The sequence below is a fragment of the Hylobates moloch genome, unplaced genomic scaffold (genome assembly GCF_009828535.3).
Source record: "Hylobates moloch isolate HMO894 unplaced genomic scaffold, HMol_V3 SCAFFOLD_16, whole genome shotgun sequence".
Taxonomy (NCBI): domain Eukaryota; kingdom Metazoa; phylum Chordata; class Mammalia; order Primates; family Hylobatidae; genus Hylobates; species Hylobates moloch.
In genome coordinates, this window is record NW_026652291.1 from 2,593,744 (window position 1) to 2,618,223 (window position 24,480).

Below are 24,480 nucleotides of genomic sequence, written 5' to 3' on the forward strand. Positions count from 1 at the left end.
GCAGGTGACATTGGGCAGAGGCTGACATTACAGAGCGTCCTCCTGTAAGCACGCTGCCCCCATGTGGTTGTGGGGCTTTTTTTTTTTTTTTTTTTTTTTTTTTGAGGCAGTCTTTCTCTGTCGCCCACGCTGGAGTGCAGTGGCGCAGTCTCGGCTCACTGCAACCTCTGCCTCCTGGGTTCACACCGTTCTCCTGCCTCAGCCTCCCAAGTAGCTGGGACTACAGGTGCCCACCACCACGCCGGCTAATTTTTTTGTATTTTTAGTAGAGACGGGGTTTCACTGTGTTAGCCAGGATGGTCGCGATCTCCTGACCTCAGGTAACCTGCCCACCTTGGCCTCCAAAAGTGCTGGGATTACAGGTGTGAGCCACTGTGCCCGGCCTGTGGGGCCTTTGTTGGTGCGCAGTTGGTCTCAGCACCTGAGCCCAGGCGGCCCTCCCATTGCCTGTGTGGCTGGCATGAGACAGAGCACAGGTCTTTTTCCAAGCAGGGGATTTCTCAGATCTGTGGCTCTAATCTGTAACCAGCATTGGCTGTCGCTTTTAACTCCTCAATATCATGGAAGACCGAACCTCCAGCCTTCCAAGGCTTTGTTAGGCGAACGTAAAATATCTATAATTGTTTTTGTTCAGCAACTGGTTGAAGCCTCAGAGCGGTTGAAATCCCAGGCCAAGGAACTCAAAGATGCCCATCAGCAGCGAAAGCTGGCCCTGCAGGAGTTCTCGGAGCTGAACGAGCGCATGGCAGAGCTCCGCGCCCAGAAGCAGAAGGCGTCCCGGCAGCTGCGAGACAAGGAGGAGGAGATGGAGGTGGCCACGCAGAAGGTGGATGCCATGCGGCAAGAAATGCGGAGAGCTGAGAAGCTCAGGAAAGAGGTAGCTGTGGAGAGGGCTCAGGGATGGTATCGACTGGGCTTTTGTGTGACTTTTATAAAACATCTTTGAAATCTTGGGCTGCATTACTGTGAAAGGGGTCAGAAATTTTCTGTGGAGCCAAGTAAGTTGATCGGCCAAGCATTTATTTTGTTGTTCTCATTCCTCGGTATCGGTGAAATTACAATAAGGTTCTTGTGGTGCTGATTTTCTTTAATTCCCTTTTAAGTAAATAGAGAGTGTTTATGCTGTGCTGTGATGCAGCCCGGCTTACGTGAATAAGACACCTGCAGTCCACACAGGGCAGGTGGCAGTAGAAAGGCAAATCACAGGCCAGGCACGGGGCTCACGCCTGAAATCCCAACACTGTGGGAGGCGCCAAGATGGCTGGATCATTGAGTTTAGGAGTTTGAGACCAGCCTGAGCAACATGGCAAAACTCCATCTCTACCAAAAAAACCAAAAAATCAGCCGGGCGTGGTGGCGGGCGCCTGTAATCCCAGCTACTCGAAAGGCAGAGGCAGGAGAATCACTTGAGTCCAGGAGGTGGAGGCTGCAGGGAGCCGAGATTGCACCGCTCTACTCCAGCCTGGGCGACAGAGTGAGACCCGCCTCTCAAAAAAAAAAAAAAATGCATATATATATATATATATATATATATACACATATATATGAATATGAAAGGCACATCACAATCACAACAAAGCACACTTCAGGCTGCCTGCTTAGGTGAGCGCATCTGAAGTGTCTTGGCTTAGTACCCATCGACACTGTTGGAATGATTACAACCCCAAAGAGCTTTCTTATGTAGGCTACAGCTCTCAACATGCACCATGGCAGACATTAAAACAAAATTTTGTTAATACGATGAAAACCCATTTCATGTTAACATAAGTAACATGTTTAATGAAAAAGTTGGCAAGAAGAATGGCATTTTTTACATTTTGTTAGCTGTTCTTTAATATCTGGCTGAATAGAAAACGGTTGCGTTCTCATGGCTGTTTCTTCAATCTGTTTTGCTACGCTGTTCTGGATAAAGTACATGAAGAAATCCTGGCTCCCACCGATAGCTAATTAGGAAAGGAAGGGCCCTGCACACCCCTGACAACGTCTCAGGACCCCAGGGGTTTTCAGCCCCCTGCTGCCCTAGGTGTTCTGAGTGTTCTGTTGTTAATGGTTGGCAATTTTAAGCAGTGCTTAGTTGAGAACTCTATTAAAATTTCCTTGACAAATCCCATGAATGAGAAGGCCTGGAAGCACATGCTTCTGTTCCTTTCAAGTTCAGGGCTCTTTGTTCTTTAGCCACAGAGGACCTGCTTGTTTTCTTCTTAGTCTGTTTTGCAACCCAAATATATTTGTAGTTACAGGCAGTTAAAACTGAAGTTAGTGATACCCCTAATGAGGAATTAGCATCCACATACGGGGGAAGTGATAACAGTGCCTGGGATTTGCCCTCGAGTGGTTTGGGCACAGGCAGCGATGAAGCGGGCTTGGCTCGGGAGCTCACTGGCGAAGCTGGACGCGGGCACGCGTGTTCGCTATTCTGCTCGCTCTTCTGTGCGTGTTTGAAATGGCCCATTTAATAAATGAATCCAAGTTCTACAGATATCAAAAGTACTTGTTTTCACAAATCAGTGAAATTTAAATTTCAAGAAATTTATCATTTTATCATTTCTCGAAATTTAAAAGTATCAATTTAAGCGAGAATTGAACCTTGTTTTATTACTAAGCAACCATCCCAGTTGAACCCTGAAGTGTATTTCTCAAGCTTTAATTTGTGATAAGATTTGATGAAGGGCGAACACGCGCAGAGCTCCTTCGAGGTCTTGTTCTTGTGGAGGTCCCGTGGGTGCTGCTGTAACTGGTGAAGCAGGGCTCGCTTTGTGTTAATAGAAACTGCATCTTCCTTTTGTAGCTGGAAGCTCAGCTTGATGATGCTGTTGCTGAGGCCTCCAAGGAGCGCAAGCTTCGTGAGCACAGTGAGAACTTCTGCAAGCAGATGGAAAGCGAGCTGGAGGCCCTCAAGGTAGTGCTGCGCGGGGGTCTCTGCCCTTAACCAAGAGGGATGCTCATCTTTGCTGGCACCACCACGTGGAAGTCACCTTGTGTAATGTATGGTCCGGGCCGAGTGTCACCCGAGGCTGTTCAGACAAGACCCGCGTGTGGAGAGGGTGGGGGGTGTGACTCCTGCCTTTGTGACTGCTTTCATTTTTAAAGGCCAAGTTCATATTTTTCCTTTCTTATATAAAAGTTTCAGGCAGTTCACAGGAAGTCCTAGGAAACTAATATCTAATCGGCTCATTTCCTGCTCCAGCCCCGTCAATTCATAGCCTTCTTCACATCGTGGTATTCTAAATTCAGTGCAGTTGAGTTTTGGAAGAGCTCCTTAAAGCCCGTAGCCTGCTGCTGACTGGGGAAGAGACAGGCTGGCCATCAGTCGGGGCCCACTGGTGGGGCTGGAGGGTGGCAGGGAGGCCGCGGAGGGCGGGAGTGGGGAAGGCCACAGCGGCCGAGTGGGCAGGGGGCCAGAGGCGGATCTCCTTGGCAGTATAGCGCGGCCTGGGTCTCCTCATGTGAGCTGCGTGCGATGGGTCTGCCCTCTCCCTTCGCCTCGGTGATCTGGCAGCTCTTCCTCTGGGACATGGGCCTGAGATGCTGTTCCTCCCTGGCAGCGTGGCTTGGCTGGACCTCAGCATGTGGTGCCCGAGGCTCCTGCCCCTTTCTCAGCCCTTGAATCTCCTCTCTGCGCAGCAGGCAGAGTGAGCTTGGCAGACCAAAGCCGGATCACATTCCTGTGCGGCCAGGGCCTCTGTGGCTCCGCACCTGTCCAGCAGCCACCCTCCTGCCCGCTCCAGCCCAGCAGTGCCTCTCCCACCCCTCCTTGCCCCGCCACTCCAGACACACTGGCCTCTCTGCATGCTGCAAGCACTGCCAGTACGTCCCATCTCACTCCGGCCTGTGCCCTTGTTCTTTGCCCCTAGCCTGACACCTCACTTAATAGGCCAGCACCTTACGGATGCCGCCCCAGCCATCCCGGCACGCCCTCCACGCCCTACAACCTGGCTGGGGTGCACAGCCCCTCCGCCCCTTTACTGGTTTGCTGTCAGTTCCCGCCAGCCCCAAGAGAGCAGAGACCTCAGTGTCACCCTAGTCACAAGGAGGGGGCCCAGCACAGAGTCAGCCCTCAGAAGAATGCTGCAAGCATGAATGAATAGGGTGTGGGGCAGAGCTTCAGGGGTCCCAGGCAGACCTGGGCACATCCCCCTGCAAGGCTGTCTCCTGCTGTGACCCCCTAGAACCTGGATCACGTTAGCCAGGTCAGCTACGTCATCTGGTGTAGTCTAGGCACACACAGTCCTTGGGAAGGCGTCTGCACTTGCTGGGGATGAAAGGGGATGAAAGGACAATGTGACCCTTGAGGACACAGAGTTTCGTCAACTTATGTTAACCTTTGTCTCCAGATGAAGCAAGGAGGCCGGGGAGCGGGTGCCACTTTAGAGCACCAGCAAGAGATTTCCAAAATCAAATCCGAGCTGGAGAAGAAAGTCTTATTTTATGAAGAAGAGTTGGTCAGACGTGAGGCCTCCCATGTGCTCGAAGTGAAAAATGTGAAGAAGGAGGTGCATGATTCAGAAAGCCACCAGCTGGCCCTGCAGAAAGAAATCTTGATGTTAAAAGATAAGTTAGAAAAGTCAAAGCGAGAACGGTAAGTTTTCATGAGCTCCTCAGTTCAGAAGATGAAAGCTGATACCCACGCCATAGATATGAATATTAGCGAAGTTACGAGCTTTTAAAACTGTTTCTCGCTCACCTTGGCAGGCATAACGAGATGGAGGAGGCAGTAGGTACAATAAAAGATAAATACGAACGAGAAAGAGCGATGCTGTTTGATGAAAACAAGAAGCTAACTGCTGAAAATGAAAAGGTAATTAATTTAAAGTACCTGAGTTAGCACTTTGTGTGGAAGTTGTAATTAAAAAAAAATTTTATTTTTAATTTGTGTGGGTACGTAGTAGGTATATATATTTATGGGGGAATAGAATGTCATTCTTGAGTCTTGGAAGTTTGGTTTTTTGTTTTGTTTTGTTTTTGTTTTGTTTTTTGTTTTTTGTTTTTTTTTTTTGTTTTTTTTTTTGAGATGGAGTCTCGCTCTGTCGCCCAGGCTGGAGTGCAGTGACGCGATCTCGGCTCACTGCAAGCTCTGCCTCCCAGGTTCACGCCATTCTCCCGCCTCAGCCTCCCAAGTGGCTGAGACTACAGGCGTCTGCCACTACGCCCGGCTAATTTTTTGTATTTTTAGTAGAGACGGGGTTTCACCGTGTTAGCCAGGATGGTCTCGATCTCCTGACCTCATGATCCACCTGCCTTGCCCTCCCAAAGTGCTGGGATTACAGGTGTGAGCCACTGCACTCGGCCGAAGTTTGGTGTCTTTTTACAGTGCAGTAATGTGCCATATAACGATGCTTCCATCAATGACAGACTGTGTGTACAACAGGCGTCCCGTACGATCATAATACTGTACTTTACCTCTTCTTTGTTGAGATACACAGATACTTAGCATTGTGTTACAGCCGCCAGCAGCGTCCCGCACAGCAACATGGTATGCAGGCTTGGGGCCTGGAATTGACAGGCTGTGCCACAGGGCCTGGTGTGCGGCAGCCTCACCCTCTAGGCTTGTGTGAGTGCATTCACGCTGCGTGCGCAAGGACGCGTTTCTCAGACCGTGTTCTTGCTGTTTCACTACACGTGACTGTTTTAATTTTTGAATGAAGTCATGTGTTTGGTCTTTTAAATAGGATGTTTGTATTCAGCGAAAAGGTGCCAATTGCCTGAAGTCACTAGCTCCATCGGTTTAGGTTTAGATTTGAATTGAAATGTGACTTAAGCTAGATACAGTGGAAAAAATCCATTTCATGAACTTAGTTTGGAAAAATCTCATGACGATTAAAGAAAACTTTCAAAGTCTTCAAAAGAACTTCCAGTGTTAATGCCAGCATACTTAAAGGATGCCCGATTAACAAGTTCTGTGGTGAAATTGTTTCATTTCAGCTCTGTTCCTTTGTGGATAAACTCACAGCTCAAAATAGACAGCTGGAGGATGAGCTGCAGGATCTGGCAGCCAAGAAGGAGTCGGTGGCCCACTGGGAAGCTCAGATTGCGGAAATCATTCAGTGGTACGTAGCAGCCGTGAAGCCGCTCCCTGCTCAGTCCCCGGGGCCTGCCCCGCCTCTGCTGCCTGATCCTGTGCTCTGCACCAGGCTGTGCCTCTCAGGTTGGGGTGCAGGTTTCGCTGCTGTTCCCCAGAACTTCTCACGTCTGGGGCAGTGGTTCTGTTGGACTAGAGGTGGAGACACGCCCTCACCAACCCACTGAAGGACTTGGGGCAAGCCGTTCACACCCCTGGCGTTCTCAGAGACGGGGGAGGCAGAGCCCTCCCGAAGCAGCTGCAGAAGCAACAGGGAGACTCGGAGCGAGCTGGGACCTGGCCCTCCGCTCCTGAGGTGTGAAGTTGTAATTTAAAAAAGAGTTTTTATTTTTAATTTTTGTGGGTGCATAGTAGGTATGTATATTTATGGAGTAATACAGTTTTTTCATTCTTGAGTCTTGGAAGTTTGGTGTCTTTTTCAACTGCAGTCATGTGCCATGTAACGACGCTTCCATCAATGAGATCCCGTGCATACAATGGGTACACTGCGGGCACTCTGGCGGACGTGACGCTGTGTCACTGTGTCCCGAGGAAGGCGGGAACATCCGTTTCTTGTTTGGCTTCTCGCTGATAGCCATGCTTCGTGAGACAGAACATCTGTTCCCTCCTCCAGGGTCAGTGACGAGAAAGATGCCCGGGGTTACCTTCAAGCTCTTGCTTCCAAGATGACCGAAGAGCTCGAGGCTTTGCGGAGTTCTAGTCTGGGGTCAAGAACACTGGTGGGTTTTGTGTAACGCCTGCCTTTCTGTTACTGAATAACTTGTTAATGGTTTTAAGTATAAATGTGACATTTAAGTACTATTTAGAGAATTACAGTGCTGCAAGAGACTTCTGTGTAACCAGTTCCCCAATTCAAGGAACGCCAACATTTGCCAGCTATCAGATCATCATGGCTTCTCTCAATGGCGTTCATTCGTTTAGCAAATAATTATTGAGCACTGAGCTCTGTGGTGTCAAATTAAGACTGGATTCTGCCCTCAGAGAGCTTTGTTTTATTAATTTTATTGGTTCATTTAGTGATCTGTGTATTTTATTTCTTTCCCCCCGCGACAGAGTCTCGCTCTGTCACCCAGGCTAGAGTGCAGTGGCGTGATCTCAGCTCACTGCAACCTCCGCCTCCCGGGTTCAAGTGATTCTCCTGCCTCAGCCTCCCAAGTAGCTGGGATTACAGGCGTGTGCCGCTACGCCTGGCTAATTTTTATATTTTAGTAGAGACGGGGTTTCACCATGTTGGCCAGGCTGGTCTCAGACTCCTGACCTCAGGTGATCTGCCCACTTCAGCCTCCCAAAGTGCTGGGATTACAGGCGTGAGCCACCACACCTGGCCTTCCTCTGTCCATTTTCTTCTCTTTACTGTTATAGATGGAAAATGAAGAATTCTCAGTTGTGTTCAAGGAAAGGTTTTTGGTTTGTTTAAAAAAAGAAAAAACGGCAAGACGGCATCTCTGGACTTCTTTCATACCTCTCGAAAGTTGATGTCATACATTGGGCAACTCAGTAAGAAAACAGGAGGATGATGTTAGTGAACTGGCTTATTCCACTGTTGCTTCATCCTGGGTCCCTCCATCATTCTTCCCTTATTAGTCTTTTTTTTTTTTTTTTTTTTATATCACAGGTAGGAATGAGTAATGACATAATTCCCAGGATGGTGAAATAGCAAAATGTTTCAAGTTATGAGAAAAAGATAACCAAACCCTATAATGTACCTTAGGTTTGTAAAAGGGTCCAGGGTCCAGTGGACCCATATAGAAATTGCATTACAGAGGCGAGGTGCAGCGGCTCATGCCTGTAATCCCAGCGCTTTGGGAGGCCAAGGTGGGTGGATCACGAGATCAGGAGTTCGAGACCAGCCTGGCCAACATGGTGAAACCATGTCTCTACTAAAAATACAAAAATTAGCCAGGCATGGTGGCGCGGCACCTGTAATCCCAGCTACTGGGGAGGCTGAGACAGGAAAATCGCTTGAACCCAGGAGGTGGAGGTCGCGGTGAGCCGAGATCACGCCATTGCACTCCAGCCTAGGCAACAAGAGCGGAACGCCATCTCAAAAAAAAAAAAAAAAGAAAAGAAAAGAAATTGCACTACAGAATCACTTTTATTCTTCTAAAAGATAAATTATTTTTATTTAGTTATTTTTTAGAAGATTGCTGAGGAAGAGTAAAAGTCATAAAATATCAAAAGTAAGACTCCTGAGGCACCTCCGTAATTTAGAGTTAATATCTAAATGAGACAGTAACGGCTTAAGATTAGACAAAGATAACTTATTTGTTAACATTAGTTTAACAAGTAGATAACTGAAAATGCATTTTTAACGCCATAACCATGTCTCAAGGATCCACTGTGGAAGGTGCGCCGCAGCCAGAAGCTGGACATGTCCGCACGGCTAGAGCTGCAGTCGGCCCTGGAGGCGGAGATCCGGGCCAAGCAGCTTGTCCAGGAGGAGCTGAGGAAGGTCAAGGACGCCAATCTCACCTTGGAAAGGTACTTGGTGCTGGGGTCTGACTCCGAGTAGGGGCGGGGGCTGTGTGGCCTTGGGCCAGCCCTGAGCCTCACGGGCCCTGGTGCTCCTCGCCTGGAAAATCGGGGCCACAGTGTTTGCTGGAGCCTTAGGAGGCAGCGAGTCGGGTTCACCTGCAGGAGCCCTGAATAGCAGCCGTTCTGGCACTGAGGAGGTGGCCACGAGGGTGCAGGGCCTTGCCTGCCGTGGGGGTGTGAGGTGCAGTGCAAGCCTTGTTTTGATGGCAGCGGGTGCTTGTGCCCCCACGCTGGGTAGCGAGACTCATACTGCTGTCTGACAGGAGCCCCTCTCACTGCTTAGTCACCTCCGTGCCGCTCCATTCACTAACTCAGGATTGTTCCTTTCAAGCTAACGTGAATATTTTAAAACAGAGGTTGAAGATGGCCTTCTCACTTGAAATTTTTCCTTAACTCCAAGCAGTCACGAGAATGGCGTTTTCACACAGCAGTGAATTCAGTCGGTATTTGCTGAGAGTCTCCTCTTTGCAGATCCGGTTTTACGAGGATATGATAATGAACGTCAGTTTCACAAAAACCAGGCCAGCTCTGCTGTGCCATGAGGCAGTCAAGGACCTGGAAGGGACGGTGTCTCTAACAGAATTACCAAGTCCCAAATCCTGTTTGTTTGGGGCTAAAAAAATGAATGGTAATAGGTTTCAGTTAAATTGACTTTCTTTGTACCAGGAACTGCAGTAAGACTCTTCTGTTGTTAAATCCTATGACCCTCCCACAGCCCAACAGGGTAGGCACTCCTGTTACTCCCGCTTACACACATGCCGCAGGTGATTTGCCCACTGTCATCCCACTGGTAAGTGGAATGGCCCCCACAGACTGCATCCCTCCTGGCCAGGTGTTCCCCATGGCAGCCTGACTTTCTCTGTCCCCTCCACGAGGTTGCTGGAATTGCAAGGCTGCCCGTGCGGGTGGTGCTGGTGCTTCTTGGTGCAGCCACCATCTTGCCAATTATGGGAAAGATATTGACGGGGCTGACGGCTGAGCGGCCTGGGCCCTGTGTCCCTGGAGAACAGAGGACTCGCCTGGGAACGAGATTAGGAAGGTCAGAGGGCCTTCATGAGACGTGTCTTCCTAAGCCATGCCTTTTAAAATTCCTGTTTGAATGTTTATATTTGAAGTATTTGTACTGTTCGTGGTGTTTGCAGTAGAAGGGCCCAGCATGAGCTACCGTGTTCTGGACAGTCTCAGGTGCTGGGGAGAAACCCTGGCTCTCTCATCCCGACCTGCCCCAGACCAGCTCACACACAACCTCTTCTCAGTGCACTTAAAGCCATTTATTTTTTATTTTAGCAAACTAAAGGATTCCGAAGCCAAAAACAGAGAATTATTAGAAGAAATGGAAATTTTGAAGAAAAAGATGGAAGAAAAATTCAGAGCAGATACTGGTAAATTAACGTCATGCGATTCTGCATTATTTGAGTATAAGTATTTTTCAAATGAATGGTTTTATTTTCTTTTCGACTTAATAGTTACTTTAGAAGCACCTACAGAATTCAGCATTTTCCAAAATCAGCATTTTAAAACAACATGTTCAAATATATTTTCCCCAAAGGTAGCCATTGTTTTTAGTTTATCCTTCCTTTTTTTTTTTTTTTTTTTTTTTTTTTTTTTTGTGTGTCCTTTTTTCCCCCCCCGCTGGGAGGGGGGGCGCCCCCCCCCCCCCCCAACCCCCCCAAAGTTCTCCCGCCTCGGCCTCCGGTAGTGGTTACAGGTGCATGCCACCATCCTGGTAATTTTTGTTTTTTAGTAGAGTAGGCTGGTCTGCAACTCCTGACCTCAGGCAATCCAGCCACCTCAGCCTCCCAAAGTGCTGGAATTACAGGTGTGAGCCACTGTGCCCAGCCTATCCTTCCTTTCATCTTAAAAACGTGGCAAATAGCCGGGCGCGGTGGCTCACGCTTGTAATCCCAGCACTTTGGGAGGCCGAGGCGGGCGGATCACGAGGTCAGGAGATCGAGACCACGGTGAAACCCCGTCTCTACTAAAAATACAAAAAAAATTAGCCGGGCGTGGTGGCGGGCGCCTGTAGTCCCAGCTACTCGGAGAGGCTGAGGCAGGAGAATGGCGTGAACCCAGGAGGCGGAGCTTGCAGTGAGCCGAGATCGCGCCACTGCACTCCAGCCTGGGGGACAGAGCGAGACTCCGTCTCAAAAAAAAAAAAAAAAAAAAAAAACGTGGCAAATACACACAAATCTAGGCACACATTTGCATCTGCTGATTACACAAAAGGCATCATTTTGTGCTGGGGGGTCCACCCCGGTCCCCTCTGCAGCTGCACTGTGCACTGCCGTGGGTTGGCCAGCCGCTGGGATGGGTTATTCCCTGGCATTTGCTATCGTAGAAAGTGCTGCCAGGAGTGGCTATATGGATAGAACATTTCCTATTTTTGTCGGTGTATTTCGGGATAGAGTTCTAGAAGTGGGATTGCCAGGGCAAAGGGCAAACATGCCTGTACACTCGTGCTGCATGCTGACGGACAGGCCTCCAGAGGCTGTGCACTGACATTCCTCCCACTCTGCATGAGGGGTTTCTGCCCTACAGCCTACCCACAAAGTAGGATTTCAGACTTTTGGATTTTTGCCACTCTGAATAGGTGAGAAATAGCATCTCCGAGAGGTTTAACTTGCATATTTCTCATAAGTAAGATTGAGCATCTTTTTATATGTTAGAGGGACTTTTGTATTTTGTGCATTATATATTTTTATTGTTTGCCCACTTTTAAAAATTCAGGTTGTTAGTCTTGCGGATTTCTAAAATCCTTTTGCATTTTGGGGATTAGTGCCTTTTGTTTGTGATGTAAGTTGCAAGTATTTTTCCTAGTTTCTCTTTGTCTTTGCTTATTCATTTATTTATTTTGTTGCGAAATAAAAGTGGTTTTGCAGCCAGTGAGGTGGCTCACGCTTGCAATCACAACACTTTGGGAGGCTGAGGCGGGCGGATCACCTACCAGCCTGACCAACATGGAGAAACCCCATCTCTTGTCAAAATACAAAATTAGCCAGGCGTGGTGGCGCATGCCTGTAATCCCAGCTACTCAGGAGTCTGAGGCAGGAGAATTATTTGAACTTGAACCCAAACCGAAGAGGCAGAGGTTGCAACGGTGAGCCCAGATTGCACCATTGCACTCCAGCCTGGGCAACAAGAGCAAAACGCCATCTTAAAAAAAAAAAAAAGTGGTTTTGCCATCTCTACTAAAGATACAAAAATTAGCTGGGCGTGGTGGCGCATGCCTATAGTCCCAGCTACTCAGGAGGCTGAGGCAGGAGACTCGCTTGAACCTGGGAGGCAGAGGTTGCAGTGAGCTGAGATCTCACCACTGCACTCCAGCCGGGTGGCAGAGCCAGATTCCGTCTCTCAAGGAAAAAAAAAAGTGGTTTTCAAAATTTTTTGTGTGTCAAGTTTTCAGTCTTTTTCCTTTTTTGAGTCATAAATAGGAAAATACACCTAACTCCCAGTTGTTGGAGGGATTCCCCCATGCTTCTCATACTTGTGTGGCTTCTTGATTGATTGATTGATTGATTCAGGGTCTCGCTCTGTTGCCCAGGCTGGAGTGCAGTAGCACGATCAGAGCTCACTGCAGCCTCAACTTTCTGGGCTCAGGTGATCCTCCCACCTCAGCCCCCTGAGTAGCTGGGACTACAGGCACGTGCCACCACACCTGGCTAGTTATTTATTTATTTATTTATTTTTAGAGATGTGGTTTCACTGTATTTCCCAGGCTGGTCTTGAACTCCTGGACTCAAGCAATCTGCCTGCCGTGCCTCCCAAAGTGCTAAGATTACAGGCGTGAGCCACCGTGCCCAGCCTCATTTTTTTAATTAGAATACTGACCCATTTGAAATTTGCTCTGACATATGGTTTGAGGAGTATATCCAGTTTTATCTTTTGCTAATGGCTAGCTAGTTGTCCAATGCCAGTTATTAAGCTATTTTTCCTACTGATTTTATGTACGACTGTTGTCATGTGTAGACAGGATCACCATGGGCACTTGGGTCTGTTTCTGGATTTTCTCCCCTGTTCCATTGTTCATGGGCACGAACCACTTGATTCTTCTTTTTTGATATGTGTTTTTTTGTGTGTGTGACAGGGTCCCACCCTGTCACCCAGGCAGGAATGCAGTGGCACGTGCAGCCTCAATCTCCCCAGCTCAAGTGATCCTCCTGTCTCGGTCTCCCAAGTAGCTGGGACCACAGGCATGTGCCACCATGCGTAGCTAATTTTATTTATTTATTTTTTGTGGAGATGGGGTCTCTCTGCGTTGCCCAGGCTGGTGTCTAACTCATGGCCTCAAGCAGTCCTCCGGCCTTGGCCTCCCAAAGTGCTGGGATGACAGGTGTGAGCCATCGTGCCTGGCCACGATTCTTATCGTAGAGGCTTTAGTGAATCTGCTTTAATACCTGGTAGATCTACTGCTCCTCCACCTACCCCCAGCCCAGCCGCCTCTGTGGTTTTGAGGGTTTTGTTTTGTTTTGTTTTGAGACAGAGTGTTGCTCTGTCGCCCAGGCCGGAGTACAGTGGTGTGATCTTGGCTTACCACAACCTCTTACCTCCTGGGCTCAAGAGATTTCTCCTGCCTCAGCCTCCTGAGTAGCTGGGATTTCAGGCACATGCCACCATGCACAGCTAATTTTTTATTTTTAGCACAGATGGGATTTCACCATGTTGGCCAGGCTGGTCTTTAACTCCTGACCTCAGGTGATCCGCCCACCTCGGCCTCCCAAAGTGTTGGGGATTACGGGCGTGAGCCAACGCGCCCGGTCCCTTGGTTACTTTTTCAAGTGAACTTTTTGATTCTTGTTAATCTCTGGGGGAAAGCCTGGTGTGTTTTTTTACTGGGATCATGTCAGATCTATCAGTTACTCAAGGAGAATTGACATCTTGAAGACATTGAGTCTTTCTGTCTGCAAATAATATGTAGACTTTAGTTTTTTTACCTTGACTATTCTTTGTTTCTTTTTACAGGGCTCAAACTTCCAGATTTTCAGGATTCCATTTTTGAGTATTTCAACACTGCTCCTCTTGCACATGACCTGACATTTAGAGTAAGTCATTGTTTTTTTTTAAGTGACGGATGAGTTTATGATAAGTTAGAAATAGTGTCATATATGATTTTACCACTCATGGGGCCACAAACACACCAGTAAATATACATTCAGTGTTTATCTCACAGTTGTGCTAACTAGGTAATTGACCACATGTAGTTAACCCACATTAAATGCATAAGGTGAGAGACATTTAGGGTATTTGAGTTGCTCCCAGAGAAGCTTTCTCAACTGAAATTAAGTAGAATTGAGATTAAGAAATCTACACTGGCCTGAGTTGGGTAGTGAGTGTTTTTTTTTGTTTGTTTGTTTGTTTTTTTGGAGACAGAGTCTTGCTCTGTCACTCAGGCTGGAGTGCAGCGGCACAATCTCTGCTCACTGCAACCTCCGCCTACCAGGTTCAAGCGATTCTCCTGCGTCAACCTCCCAAGTAGCTGGGACTACAGGCACCCACCACCATGCCTGGCTAATTTTTGTATTTTTAGTAGAGACAGGGTTTCACCATATTGGCAAGGCTGGTCTCGAACTCCTGACCTCAGGTGATCCACCACGCCTGGCCTGTAGCGATTATTTCAAGTAAATACTTTAATACAAATTCTCTCACTGGGATGGGTGTGGTGGCTCACACCTGTAATCCCAGCACTTTGGGAGGCTGAAGTGGGAGGATCACTTGAGCCCAGGAGTTCAAGACCAGCCTGGGCAATATAGCGAGACCCTATCTCTTTAAAAAATCCCACACTAGAGTGAATAAAAATACTTTAGTTGTGTTACCATGTGTGTAGCTATAGAGTTCGGTATTGGGGATTGATGGGAAAGGTGGTTGATGGGAATAGTCTGGCACCAGGTGCCTCGCCGAGACCCTCACAAGGAGGCCAACCCCCTCAGGCAGCCAGAGCCACTGGTCATCTACTTGGGAATTAGCTGTCAAGTGAGGAGCAGACCCCGCTGCCTCCCTCCATGGGCTGCAGGTTCTTGGTGGCATTCCATGGAGGCAGGACAGCCTTTCCTCCTCTTCAAAACCTGCAGGGATGCACCCTTGATAGCAGCACGCGAAGCACGTTGGAGCAGGGAGAGCGGAGCTCACTAGTGGAACTCCTGATGGAGTGCAGGGGTGGGGAGGTGGTTCCAGCCTTTGGTTTAGAAAACTCCAGCCCTGCAGGCGAGTGGGAAGAATAGGGTGCATGTGTACATGTCCCTCACCTGGGCTTCTGCTACGTCTGCTTTCTCTCTCTCAGCATAGAGACTTTTTTCCTCTGAAGTGTTTGAAAGCGACTTGAAGGTATCAGTGACCCCAACGTACTTCAGTTATTTCCTGCGATCGGGGCATTCTCTCACATAACCACAGTGTCACTGTCATCAGGCATTCTGCGCTGGTGCCGTGGGACAGCCCATATCCATGTGTCCCTTGTCGTCCCGGGAATGTCCTTTCCTGCTGGCTTTTCCTCCTAGTTCTGGATCCACCTGGAGATCATGAATCGCACTTAGTCTTTAATCTGGAACAGTTCCCCATCTGTCCCCTCTTTTATGACAATGATATTTTGGTGTTACCCAGGCCAGTTGTGCTGCAGAATGTCCACTCTGGGTTTGTCCGATGTTTCATCTTCATCAGTTGTGGGTTGAACCTTTGGCACAAACTCTCCGCAGGAGGAGCTGTGCCCTTTCCACACAGAGGCCGGCCTTCCCAGGGTGGGTGATGCCAAGTCTGATCGTTGGGTTGAGGTGGGGTTGGCTAGGGTTGCTGCCTGTGTGAGTAGGGGACAGTCAGCAGGTGCCCATGTGGGCATCTGCCCGTAGCAGCCTCCCCTGGGGTGGGCTCTTAGCATCCTGGCCTGTGTCTGTCATTAGAACACCCAAGCAGGCTTGCATTGCTCACAGCCACTCTGGACGCACACCTGTTCACCTTCACCTGTCAAAATGTTTGTTTTATCAAACTGGCAATGCTTGTCTTTTCCCTGAAATCCTCAGTTTTGAAGAAGCAAATCTGTTTAACCGGTAAGTGCCCGCCAGGTCTTTGATAAGCCTGTTTCTGCACGAATCATTGCCTCTCCCGTTGATGCGGGGCCGGGCACCGCTGTGGGGAGGAATGAGTGGATTCCAGAGAACCAGAGATGGTGCTTGATCACTGAATGGAGGCGGCCAGGAAAGCAGTAGCTTTCTGTAACATTAACAGAGTAGAGGGCCCAGTAGCAAGTGAGTTTACAGCCAGTACTGTCCAGGAGTGTGTGAGTCACAGCTGTGGAGAGTGGGCAGCAGAGATGGAGACAGGCGACATCTTCATGCCTCATTCTCTACAGCCAGCACGCCTGCTCTTGCTAATCCCTCCCTTATTTTTTTGAGACAGTCTTACTCTGTCGCCCAGGCTGGAGTGCAGTGGTGCAGTTTCGGCTCATCACAACCTCCACTTCCCGGGTTCAAGCGATTCTCGTGCCTCAGCCTTCCAAGTAGCTGGGACTACAGGCACGCGTCACTATGCCTGGCTAATTTTTTTTTTTTTTTTTTTGTATTTTTAGTAGAGATGGGGTTTCACCATGTCGCCCAGGATGGTCTTGAACTCCTGACCTCAAGTGATCCACCTCAGCCTCCCAAAGTGCTGGGATTACAGGCGTGAGCCACCATGCCTGGCCCACAGTTGATTTGTAAATTGTGATATAAGCACACATAACATAAAACTTACCATCTTAACCATTTTTTAGACTTAGGGCTTCCTTCTGCTGCCCAGGCTGGAGTGCAGTGCCGCCATCATAGCTCACTGCAACCTCAAACTCCTGGGCTCAAGCGATTCTCCTGAGTAGCTGGCATTACAGGTGCTTGCCACCACGCCCAGCTAATTTTAAAATTTTTGTAGAGATGGATTCTTGCTATATTGCCCAGACCGGTCTCAAACTCCTAACCTCAGGTGATCTGCCCGCCTCGGCCTCCCAAAGTGCTGGGATTGTAGGCATGAGCCACTGTGCCCGGCCGCTAATCCCTCTGTGATTTAAATGGGAAGGCATTTATTGTTGAATAGAAAAAACCCTCCATCAGGGGCTGAGTCTGTTAGAGCTTCCATACTCTTTTGCAAATTGTCTTCGAGAAACTTCTTATCCCACTCTGCCTGCATGAAACATGTTGGTTTTTACTAGAAATAGTTTGTCACCAAGATTAAATCAATATGTCTTCATGCCAGTGTTGACTGGGTGGGAAATGATGTTTGTTCCTCCTGTCTGTTACCTCCAAGGACTCTCTCTCCTCCTCGTCTGCATCTTCCCTGCTAGCCTTTTGGGAAGAAGTAAGTGGCTGCCAGCGCTGGCTTCCCATGGCTTTCACTCCTGTTAGTGCACAGCCTCCTCAGTGCTTCTGTCCCTGCATCTGCATCCCTTTGATTAATTAACCAACTAAATGAAATGAGTGGGGCTTTTACGTGGCTAAAATTAATATTCTTTTTCTCCTCGTTTATCTAAAGATGGAACCGTAACTCACTTAACATACCTTGTTTATGGGGCAGATTTGCTTACATTTTTGAGCTTTGATAATTAGCCAGTTGAGCTAGCTTTTCCCTTGTGAATCTGCAGTACACAGTTGTGTGTTTTATGTGTGTGTGCTGCCATCCCATCTGAATTTGGCTCCTTCCTCAGTGGCCTAATTAATTGCAACTGTTGGAAAGTGTTTATCTGATTTGGTTCATTGGGATTCTGATGTGGAACACAAAATACAGCTGTAAACTGCTTTAGGCGCCTACCCAGCCATGTCTGTGTCCTATTACACTGTTTGCTGGTGCTAACACTTACTACCCAGCATACCTACATGTGCATCTGTGTAAACAGCAGTGGCCTTTGACGATAAACTATTAGTTTCAGGAATAGTTGTTTTTAAGTGGTTTCAGAGTGTAGCTTTAGCTTCAAATAAATCACTGTGAAATTAGAACTGTTAATTTGTTAAAACAAAACATTGCTTCCCTGTGTCGTAAAATTTTCAGGGAAATTGTTACATCTGCTCTGCTCATGGGCCCACTGCTCTGTTGATGTTTGAATTTCTTCTTGATCCTTGAAATGAGGTTAAGAAGCATTTGGCTAATTGATCTTTTTTTCTTTTTCTTTTTCTTTTGAGACAGAGTCTTGCTTTGTTGCCCAGGCTGGAGTGCAATGACTTGATCTCGGCTCACTGCAACCTCTGCCTCCTGGGTTCAAGCGATTCTCGTGCCTCAGCCTCCAGAGTAGCTGGGATTATGGGTGTGTGCTAGCATGCCTGGCTAACTTTTGTATCTTTAGTGGAGACGGGGTTTTGCCATGTTGGCCAGGCTGGTCTCAAAATCCTGACTTCAGGTGGTCTGCCCGCCTCAGCCTCCCAAAGTGCCGGGATTACACGCGTGAGCCACTGCGCCCGGCCTGGCTAATTGATCTTAGGGCTGCTAGGTTTAGATAACATTACTTATGAATAAATGTCAGGAAGGATTGGCATTTCCAGGTTTGTCCTTTCAGTGGCCGGGGCGGGTACACTCAGGGCTGTGCATTAGAGGTGTCTCCAGGCAAATTCTCACCTCAGCGGGGTGACTGTGACTTGTCAGACTCCACCTGCCCACGCAATCACCACTCAGCTGAGGAAGCCAAGTGCAGGGGTCCTCAGGGCACGCCGGCCAGCTGGGAGTGGAGCAAGGGTCCGTGAGGAGACCCAGGGGTGATAGGATCCAGGAGTAAGAACCGCTGGGACCTCTGGGCCAGACAGAATGTGCTTTTATTAGAAAGAACTTGTAAGTAGAGTCTGGATCATGTAGAATACGTCCTTTCATCCCACTCTTTCTTTCTTGGTTCTCACAGACCAGCTCAGCTAGTGAGCAAGAAACACAAGCTCCGAAGCCAGAAGCATCCCCGTTGATGTCTGTGGCTGCATCAGAGCAACAGGAGGTGAGACAGCGTTGCCCTGGTGATGCCCTCACCTGGGATCTGCCCTCATGTCCAGGTGACCAGACGCCGCCCACCTGGCCCTGCATAACAGCTTGCAGCGAGGGCCTCTGCCCAGGTGCTCAAGCCCACCTTTCATTTTGAGAATTAACTGTCAGTCCCTCCTCTAGATGAGGGAGGCTTTGGCAGATGTCTCAACATCGTAGCAAATTAAAAATGCAGAACTGTTCACTGTTAACACATTCTTGAGAGAAGTGCACCCCGTGGGGCCAGGTGTCTCAGCCGTGCTGAGCTGGGCCGACACTCACCTGTCCTGCTTATCTCCCAGGACATGGCTCGGCCCCCGCAGAGGCCATCCGCTGTGCCGTTGCCCACCACGCAGGCCCTGGCTCTGGCTGGACCGAAGGTAGGGGCCTTGGCTTTCACCCGGGGCGCCTTCTTAGTTATTTAGTCATTTATTTATTCTCAGTTATTTAGAAAATAACTTTTGTATAAATAAAACAGACTTAGTCATTTTTGCATACACACAGTAGCGACCCTCATGTTCTGTAGGAAATTTGTTGAGAATGGTGTGTAATTCAGGAAGCTGTCAGGATTCTGTGTTTTCTTAATGATACCAATGCTACACAAATACATTTTAACTGGAAATGTTCAGCATTCAGTCTGCCCACTCTCCTTCTCTCATTCCCCAAGCCATATTCCCCCCTCCACAGGTAGGCAGCTTACTTCTCCACATTGATTTTCATTTGTCTGCCTGCACTTAAGAGAACCTTACAGAACCATGTGGCCGGTGGGTGAGAATGACTCCCGGCATAAACAGCACTGCAGTGCACGTGCGGTTCTGAGCCTCATCCTTTTCACAAGCGCGTCCTGGAGAGCCAGCACAGCGGCCCCACCGGACCCCTGCTCCCCTGTCCTGGCCTTGGCTGCTTCTGTAACATTCCCTTTTCTTTCGTATAAACATCAGTGCAGATCAGAAAGTCTCCAGGGTGACAGGCCCCTGAGTACCAAGCGTTGCGAGTACGTAGCCCTGTGGCCTAAGGTGGTTTTTGTTGTTGATACAGACACGGCCTCTGCTTGTGCTTCCCGCCACAGGCAGCTGTGCCGGCTGGACGTAAGAAGCCAAACTTGTATGAGGCTAATTAAGGGTTTGGCTTTTGGACTAAGACTCTTGCAGAGTCAGGGACCAAGTTGAGAGGTCGTTTATTTGGTTACCATATTTAATAGCAGCAACTCCGCAGAGTGCTGGTGTGTCACTCCTAGTCCTGATGGCCCGGCCACCGTCCCACGGCCTCCCTGCCCACCCCAGCCAGCCTCTTCCCCCACAGCTCTCTGGAGTTTATGTCGGTCACTCCCCTACTTCTTGCAAGTGGTCTCACCCACATCTGTGTCCTGCTGAGGATCGTATTGGTCTCTGCTGCGCCTGAGCTTTGTAAACAGGCGGTCCCGCATGGCCTGCACCACGCCCCTCCACTCAGCCTTGGGGCTGCTACAATTGCCGCTGGGTTCACAATGTGTCCACTCCTGATGAGGGACCATGAGCCTTTCCAGGCATTTGCTGTTATGAACTGTTCTCTTGTAGGTGATTCTTGGGTGTCTCTTGGACACATGCAGGGCCTGTGTGCAGCCCAACCCAAATGTGGCCCCAGGTCGGCCCCCAAGAGCCAGTTGGTGCTGGTCTCCAGGAGGCCAGGAGCGTGAGCCAGAAAGAGCATTGGCCACGCCACCTCGGCGCTCTGGCCCGGTTGACCTTGCTTTTTGGTAGCAGTGCCCTCCCACTGAAGGAAGTATTTGTTGGCCTATCTCTGGCTCAAGCTCGTAGGTGGTTTTCCCCACTATTTGATGAGCCCTGTTAGGGAACATGTAGACCAAGACCAGAACTTGCACATTTCCACCTTTTCAGGATGATGCCCAAGCTGTGTATAAACTGGATCACAGGCAGATTGATCTGACTCTTCTCAAGAGTCCATGGTTCACCTCAGTGTTCTTGATTTTCTCCTTCCAGCCAAAAGCTCACCAGTTCAGCATCAAGTCCTTCTCCAGCCCTACTCAGTGCAGCCACTGCACCTCCCTGATGGTTGGGCTGATCCGGCAGGGCTACGCCTGTGAGGGTGAGTGTCGTTGCAGTTCCCAGGGTCAGCGTGCACAGCCCCACACCCCTGCAGCTCAGGGCACCAGCCGGCTCCAGGGCAGCCCTTATGCAAGCAAACCAAACTAAAGTGAAGTGTAGTTGGCATGATTTGAGGACAGGGTTGTTTTGCAGGGGGAGGGGTGGGGGGATAGGGTCTCACTCTGTCGCTCAGACTGGAGTGCAGTGGTGCAATAACAGGTCAGCTCAAGCGATTCCGTTGTCTCAGCCTCTCAAGTAGTTGGGACCACAGACACACACACCACCACCATGCCTGGCTATTTTTAAATTTTTTCGTGGAGAGTAGGGGGTCTCACTTTGTTTGCCAGGCTGGTCTTGAACTCTGGGACTCAAGTGATCTCCCGCCTTAGCCTCCCGAAGTGCTGGGATTACAGGCGTGAGCCACTGCACCCAGCCTGGCAGGTTTATTTTTACAAATTCTCAGTAAAGGTCTGTGGAACTGTGGATCCCTGCTGTGCTGGGGGCTCCAGTGTGCTGTGCGCCTCTGTGGTGACCCAAATCATCTATTGAGAATTATTACAAAGTGTGTCATCTGCAGCTGTTCTAGAAAATCAGAGAGGAAAAATAATTGTGTAAAACCTTCCACTATCAAATTACCTAGAGATAACCACAATTATTTGTCTCTGCTTCTGGTCATCATTTGTATTTTTTTTCTTTTTCTTTTTGAGATGGAGTTTGACTCTTGCCCAGGCTGGAGTGCAGTGGCTCAATTTCAGCTTACTGCAACTGCTGCCTCCCAGATTCAAGTGATTCTCCTGCCTCATCCGCCCAAGTAGCTGGGGACAGGCGCACGCCACCATGCCCAGCTAATTTTTGTGTTCTTAGTAGAGGTGGGGTTTCGCCATGTTGGCCAGGCTGGTCTCGAACTCCTGACCTCAAGTGATCCACCTGCCTCGGCCTCCCAAAGTGCTGGGAATACAGGTGTGAGCCACCGCACCCAGCCCATCGTCGTTTTAAGGCTGTATCTTGTGCTCTTGCCATGTGCTGGGATTCAACATGCTCTTACCCCCTCAGTGATTGCCCCATTTCACAGATGAGCAACCACCCCAAGCCACCCAGTGCTGCGGGAGGGTCCTGGAGCCCAGACCTGCACTGGCTCTGAGCACTCACGCCTTCCTGACCATGGGTCTGTGAGCAGAGTCGCCCTTCATCCTACATTATAGCAGAAGCATTGTTTTTTTGTTATTTCCACTCACGCACATTTTGACTGGCTGCCAAGACCCTGCATCCCCATGACTGTTGGCCTGAACTGCCGTGTAGAAACTCACCCGTGCGGGAGGCAGCCCGGGCTGGCAGGGACAGCATGGAGGCAGGCTTCTGCTGTGGGCCCTTTACCTGTGCGCATGCTGAAGACGCATTCAGTGCCAGAATCCCTGAGCTTTTGTGTGGATTCTGCCCTGCAACTGTTTTTACCTTCTTGGATGTCTGGACTTGATGTGAGACTTGGTCATTATTTTTTGTTTGTTTGTTTTGTTTTGAGACAGAGCCTCACTCTGTGGCCCAGGCTGGAGTGCAATGGTGTGATCTCAGCTCACTGCAACCTCCGCCTCCCGGGCTCAGGCAATTCTCCTGACAGGTGCGCTTCACCACGCCTGGCTAATTTTTGTATTTTTAATAAAGGCGGGATTTCACCATGTTGACCAGGCTGGTCTCAAACTCCTGACCTCAAGTGGTCTGCCCACCTCAGCCTCCGAAAATGCTGGGATTCCAGGCGAGACCTGGTAATTATTAAATTGCCTCCTCAGGGCATAGGTTCTGCAGTGACTTCTCTGTAGGCAGCAAGCTTTGAAGGCAGTGTTCTTGGTCTCTTTCAGTGTGTTCCTTTGCTTGCCACGTGTCCTGCAAAGACAGTGCCCCCCAGGTGTGCCCAATACCTCCTGAGCAGTCCAAGAGGCCTCTGGGCGTGGACGTGCAGCGAGGCATCGGAACAGCCTACAAAGGCCATGTCAAGGTAGGCAGCTTCATCTCCGCCTCTCAACCCTTGGTGCCTGTGAGGTGCAGTGACCAGTAGCCATGCCCAGCCACTCTCGAAAGCAGCCCCTTGCTATGGCAGGCAGGCCTGGTGCCAGTCCTAGGAGGCCTCCCCTCCTGGGCACTGAGGCCATCAGGTCAGCGCAGCCGCTGTTCTGAATGGCCTGGGCATCCTGAGGCCTCCATGCAGACGCTTACTCAGAGTCCATCCTGGGCTGAGTGTCCAGCCAGCAGGCAGAAGCTCAGTCTGAAAGCCACTGTGCCAGGCCCACCTCTAAGAGACTCTCAGGCTGCGTGTACCACAGCACCCTGCATGGGGTAGATGCAGCGTTGGCTGAGCTGCCAGCTTTCCCTGGCACCATCTGCTGCCACGCATGGACCCCTCCCCAGCAATGCCTTGAGCCTTCTTGGGCAAATACCCCTCTGTCCAAACAGCTTTGCCGCCAGTCTGGCAGCTGGAAGGAGATTGTGAACGAGTGTAATGGGGCCTGGCGGCCTGCCTGGCCTGGTGGAACGTGGCCACTGTTTGTTTTTATTCATAGGTCCCAAAGCCCACGGGGGTGAAGAAGGGATGGCAGCGCGCATATGCAGTCGTCTGTGACTGCAAGCTCTTTCTGTATGATCTGCCTGAAGGAAAATCCACCCAGCCTGGTGTCATTGCGAGCCAAGTCTTGGATCTCAGGTCTGCGTTTGTGCAGACCTGTCCTCGCTCTGTGAATCTTCCTTATCTATCTTTAGCCAAAAGGACAGTGTGTTCCTTAGTAATCTTTCACCTCATTTATACTTCACCTGCTTCATTATTGTACGGTTGCAAAAATGGGTACAGCTTAGTCATGACTTAAAGCGCTCACATGCATATGAACAGACGTGCATATGGGCCTGTGTGCACAGGAACATGAGCGCTGTAGACGCTTCCTGCCTCGCATGTGTTTGCATTGAAAAGTTTGCCACAGGGGATTAATTTAACATAAGAAAACCACATGCCCAAGAACAAGCAGAAGATATCCCAGAGAAAAGCTGTGCGGCCCACAGCCTTCTGTGTGTTTTAGAGACCGTGGCAGGTGCTCTTGGCGTGTGGAAGAAGTCTGGAGCCGTGGGCCATGTGGGTGTGTGTGGCTGTAGCCTTTGCTGTGTGACCCTGTCTCAGTGCCACCCAGTGTCAGCTGCAGGAGCAGGCAGGGCCTCCTTCCCACTTTCTCTTAGAGTTGACATCTGTGGCTCATCTGTTTGTGAGATGAGGACAGTGGTCATGTTACTGGCATGTGGAGTGTTGTGAAGGTAAACGCATCACTAAGAGGCGTAGCTCAGCCCAGGGCCTGCACAGGGAGCCGTGCTACCGCCTGTGTGTCATCTCTGTGCAGTGCCCATGCACTGTCTCTTGTGTGGTGCACACAGGACTGCTCTGGGCTCAGGCCGGGGCTGGAGACTCTATCTGTAGCGTTGGTTCTTGGGGCAGGGCTGCTGGGTGGGTACCCTGAGGACAGCAAGGGTGAGTCGGGATCACCTGGCAGCATACTCCACTTTCCATGCCCCTCCCCCCGGGGCACCCGCCAGTCCCTGGCTGTGCACAGGTGTGCCCCTGGCCTGGTGATGAGCCACTGGTAGACGAAAAGTTGGCATGAGCCCAAGTCCGGGGCCCCATCGGAGGGCTCAGCACTCTTCAGGGAACCTCTTCAGAACAGCACTTCCACATTGACCCCACCCCCCACCCCCCACTCCCCCTCTCACCTCCACACCCACCCCCCACTCCCCCTCTCACCTCCACACCCACCCCCCACTCCCCCTCTCACCTCCACACCCACCCCCCACTCCCCCTCTCACCTCCACACC

At 49.8% G+C, this 24,480-nt stretch overlaps 1 protein-coding gene across 3 annotated transcripts in view; it reads left to right on the forward strand.

The window, feature by feature from the left end:
• Nucleotides 1-24,480, forward strand: part of CDC42BPB (CDC42 binding protein kinase beta) — a 132,184-nt gene that overhangs the window by 86,609 nt on the left and 21,095 nt on the right. For 2 of the 3 annotated variants that reach the window (XR_004252812.3, XM_032180540.2), the window contains exons 13-26: nucleotides 635-877; nucleotides 2,789-2,899; nucleotides 4,335-4,579; nucleotides 4,693-4,798; nucleotides 5,923-6,047; nucleotides 6,693-6,798; nucleotides 8,412-8,560; nucleotides 9,902-9,996; nucleotides 13,574-13,653; nucleotides 18,447-18,533; nucleotides 18,859-18,936; nucleotides 20,536-20,641; nucleotides 22,494-22,630; nucleotides 23,193-23,332. Coding sequence is in view for 2 of the 3 variants with exons in the window: in XM_032180540.2 (XP_032036431.1) it covers nucleotides 635-877; nucleotides 2,789-2,899; nucleotides 4,335-4,579; nucleotides 4,693-4,798; nucleotides 5,923-6,047; nucleotides 6,693-6,798; nucleotides 8,412-8,560; nucleotides 9,902-9,996; nucleotides 13,574-13,653; nucleotides 18,447-18,533; nucleotides 18,859-18,936; nucleotides 20,536-20,641; nucleotides 22,494-22,630; nucleotides 23,193-23,332 (1,808 nt within the window). In the remaining variant the exon portion in view is untranslated. The remainder of the gene's footprint in view (nucleotides 1-634; nucleotides 878-2,788; nucleotides 2,900-4,334; nucleotides 4,580-4,692; nucleotides 4,799-5,922; nucleotides 6,048-6,692; nucleotides 6,799-8,411; nucleotides 8,561-9,901; nucleotides 9,997-13,573; nucleotides 13,654-18,446; nucleotides 18,534-18,858; nucleotides 18,937-20,535; nucleotides 20,642-22,493; nucleotides 22,631-23,192; nucleotides 23,333-24,480) is intronic. The other variant, XM_032180541.2, reaches the window with a different exon arrangement.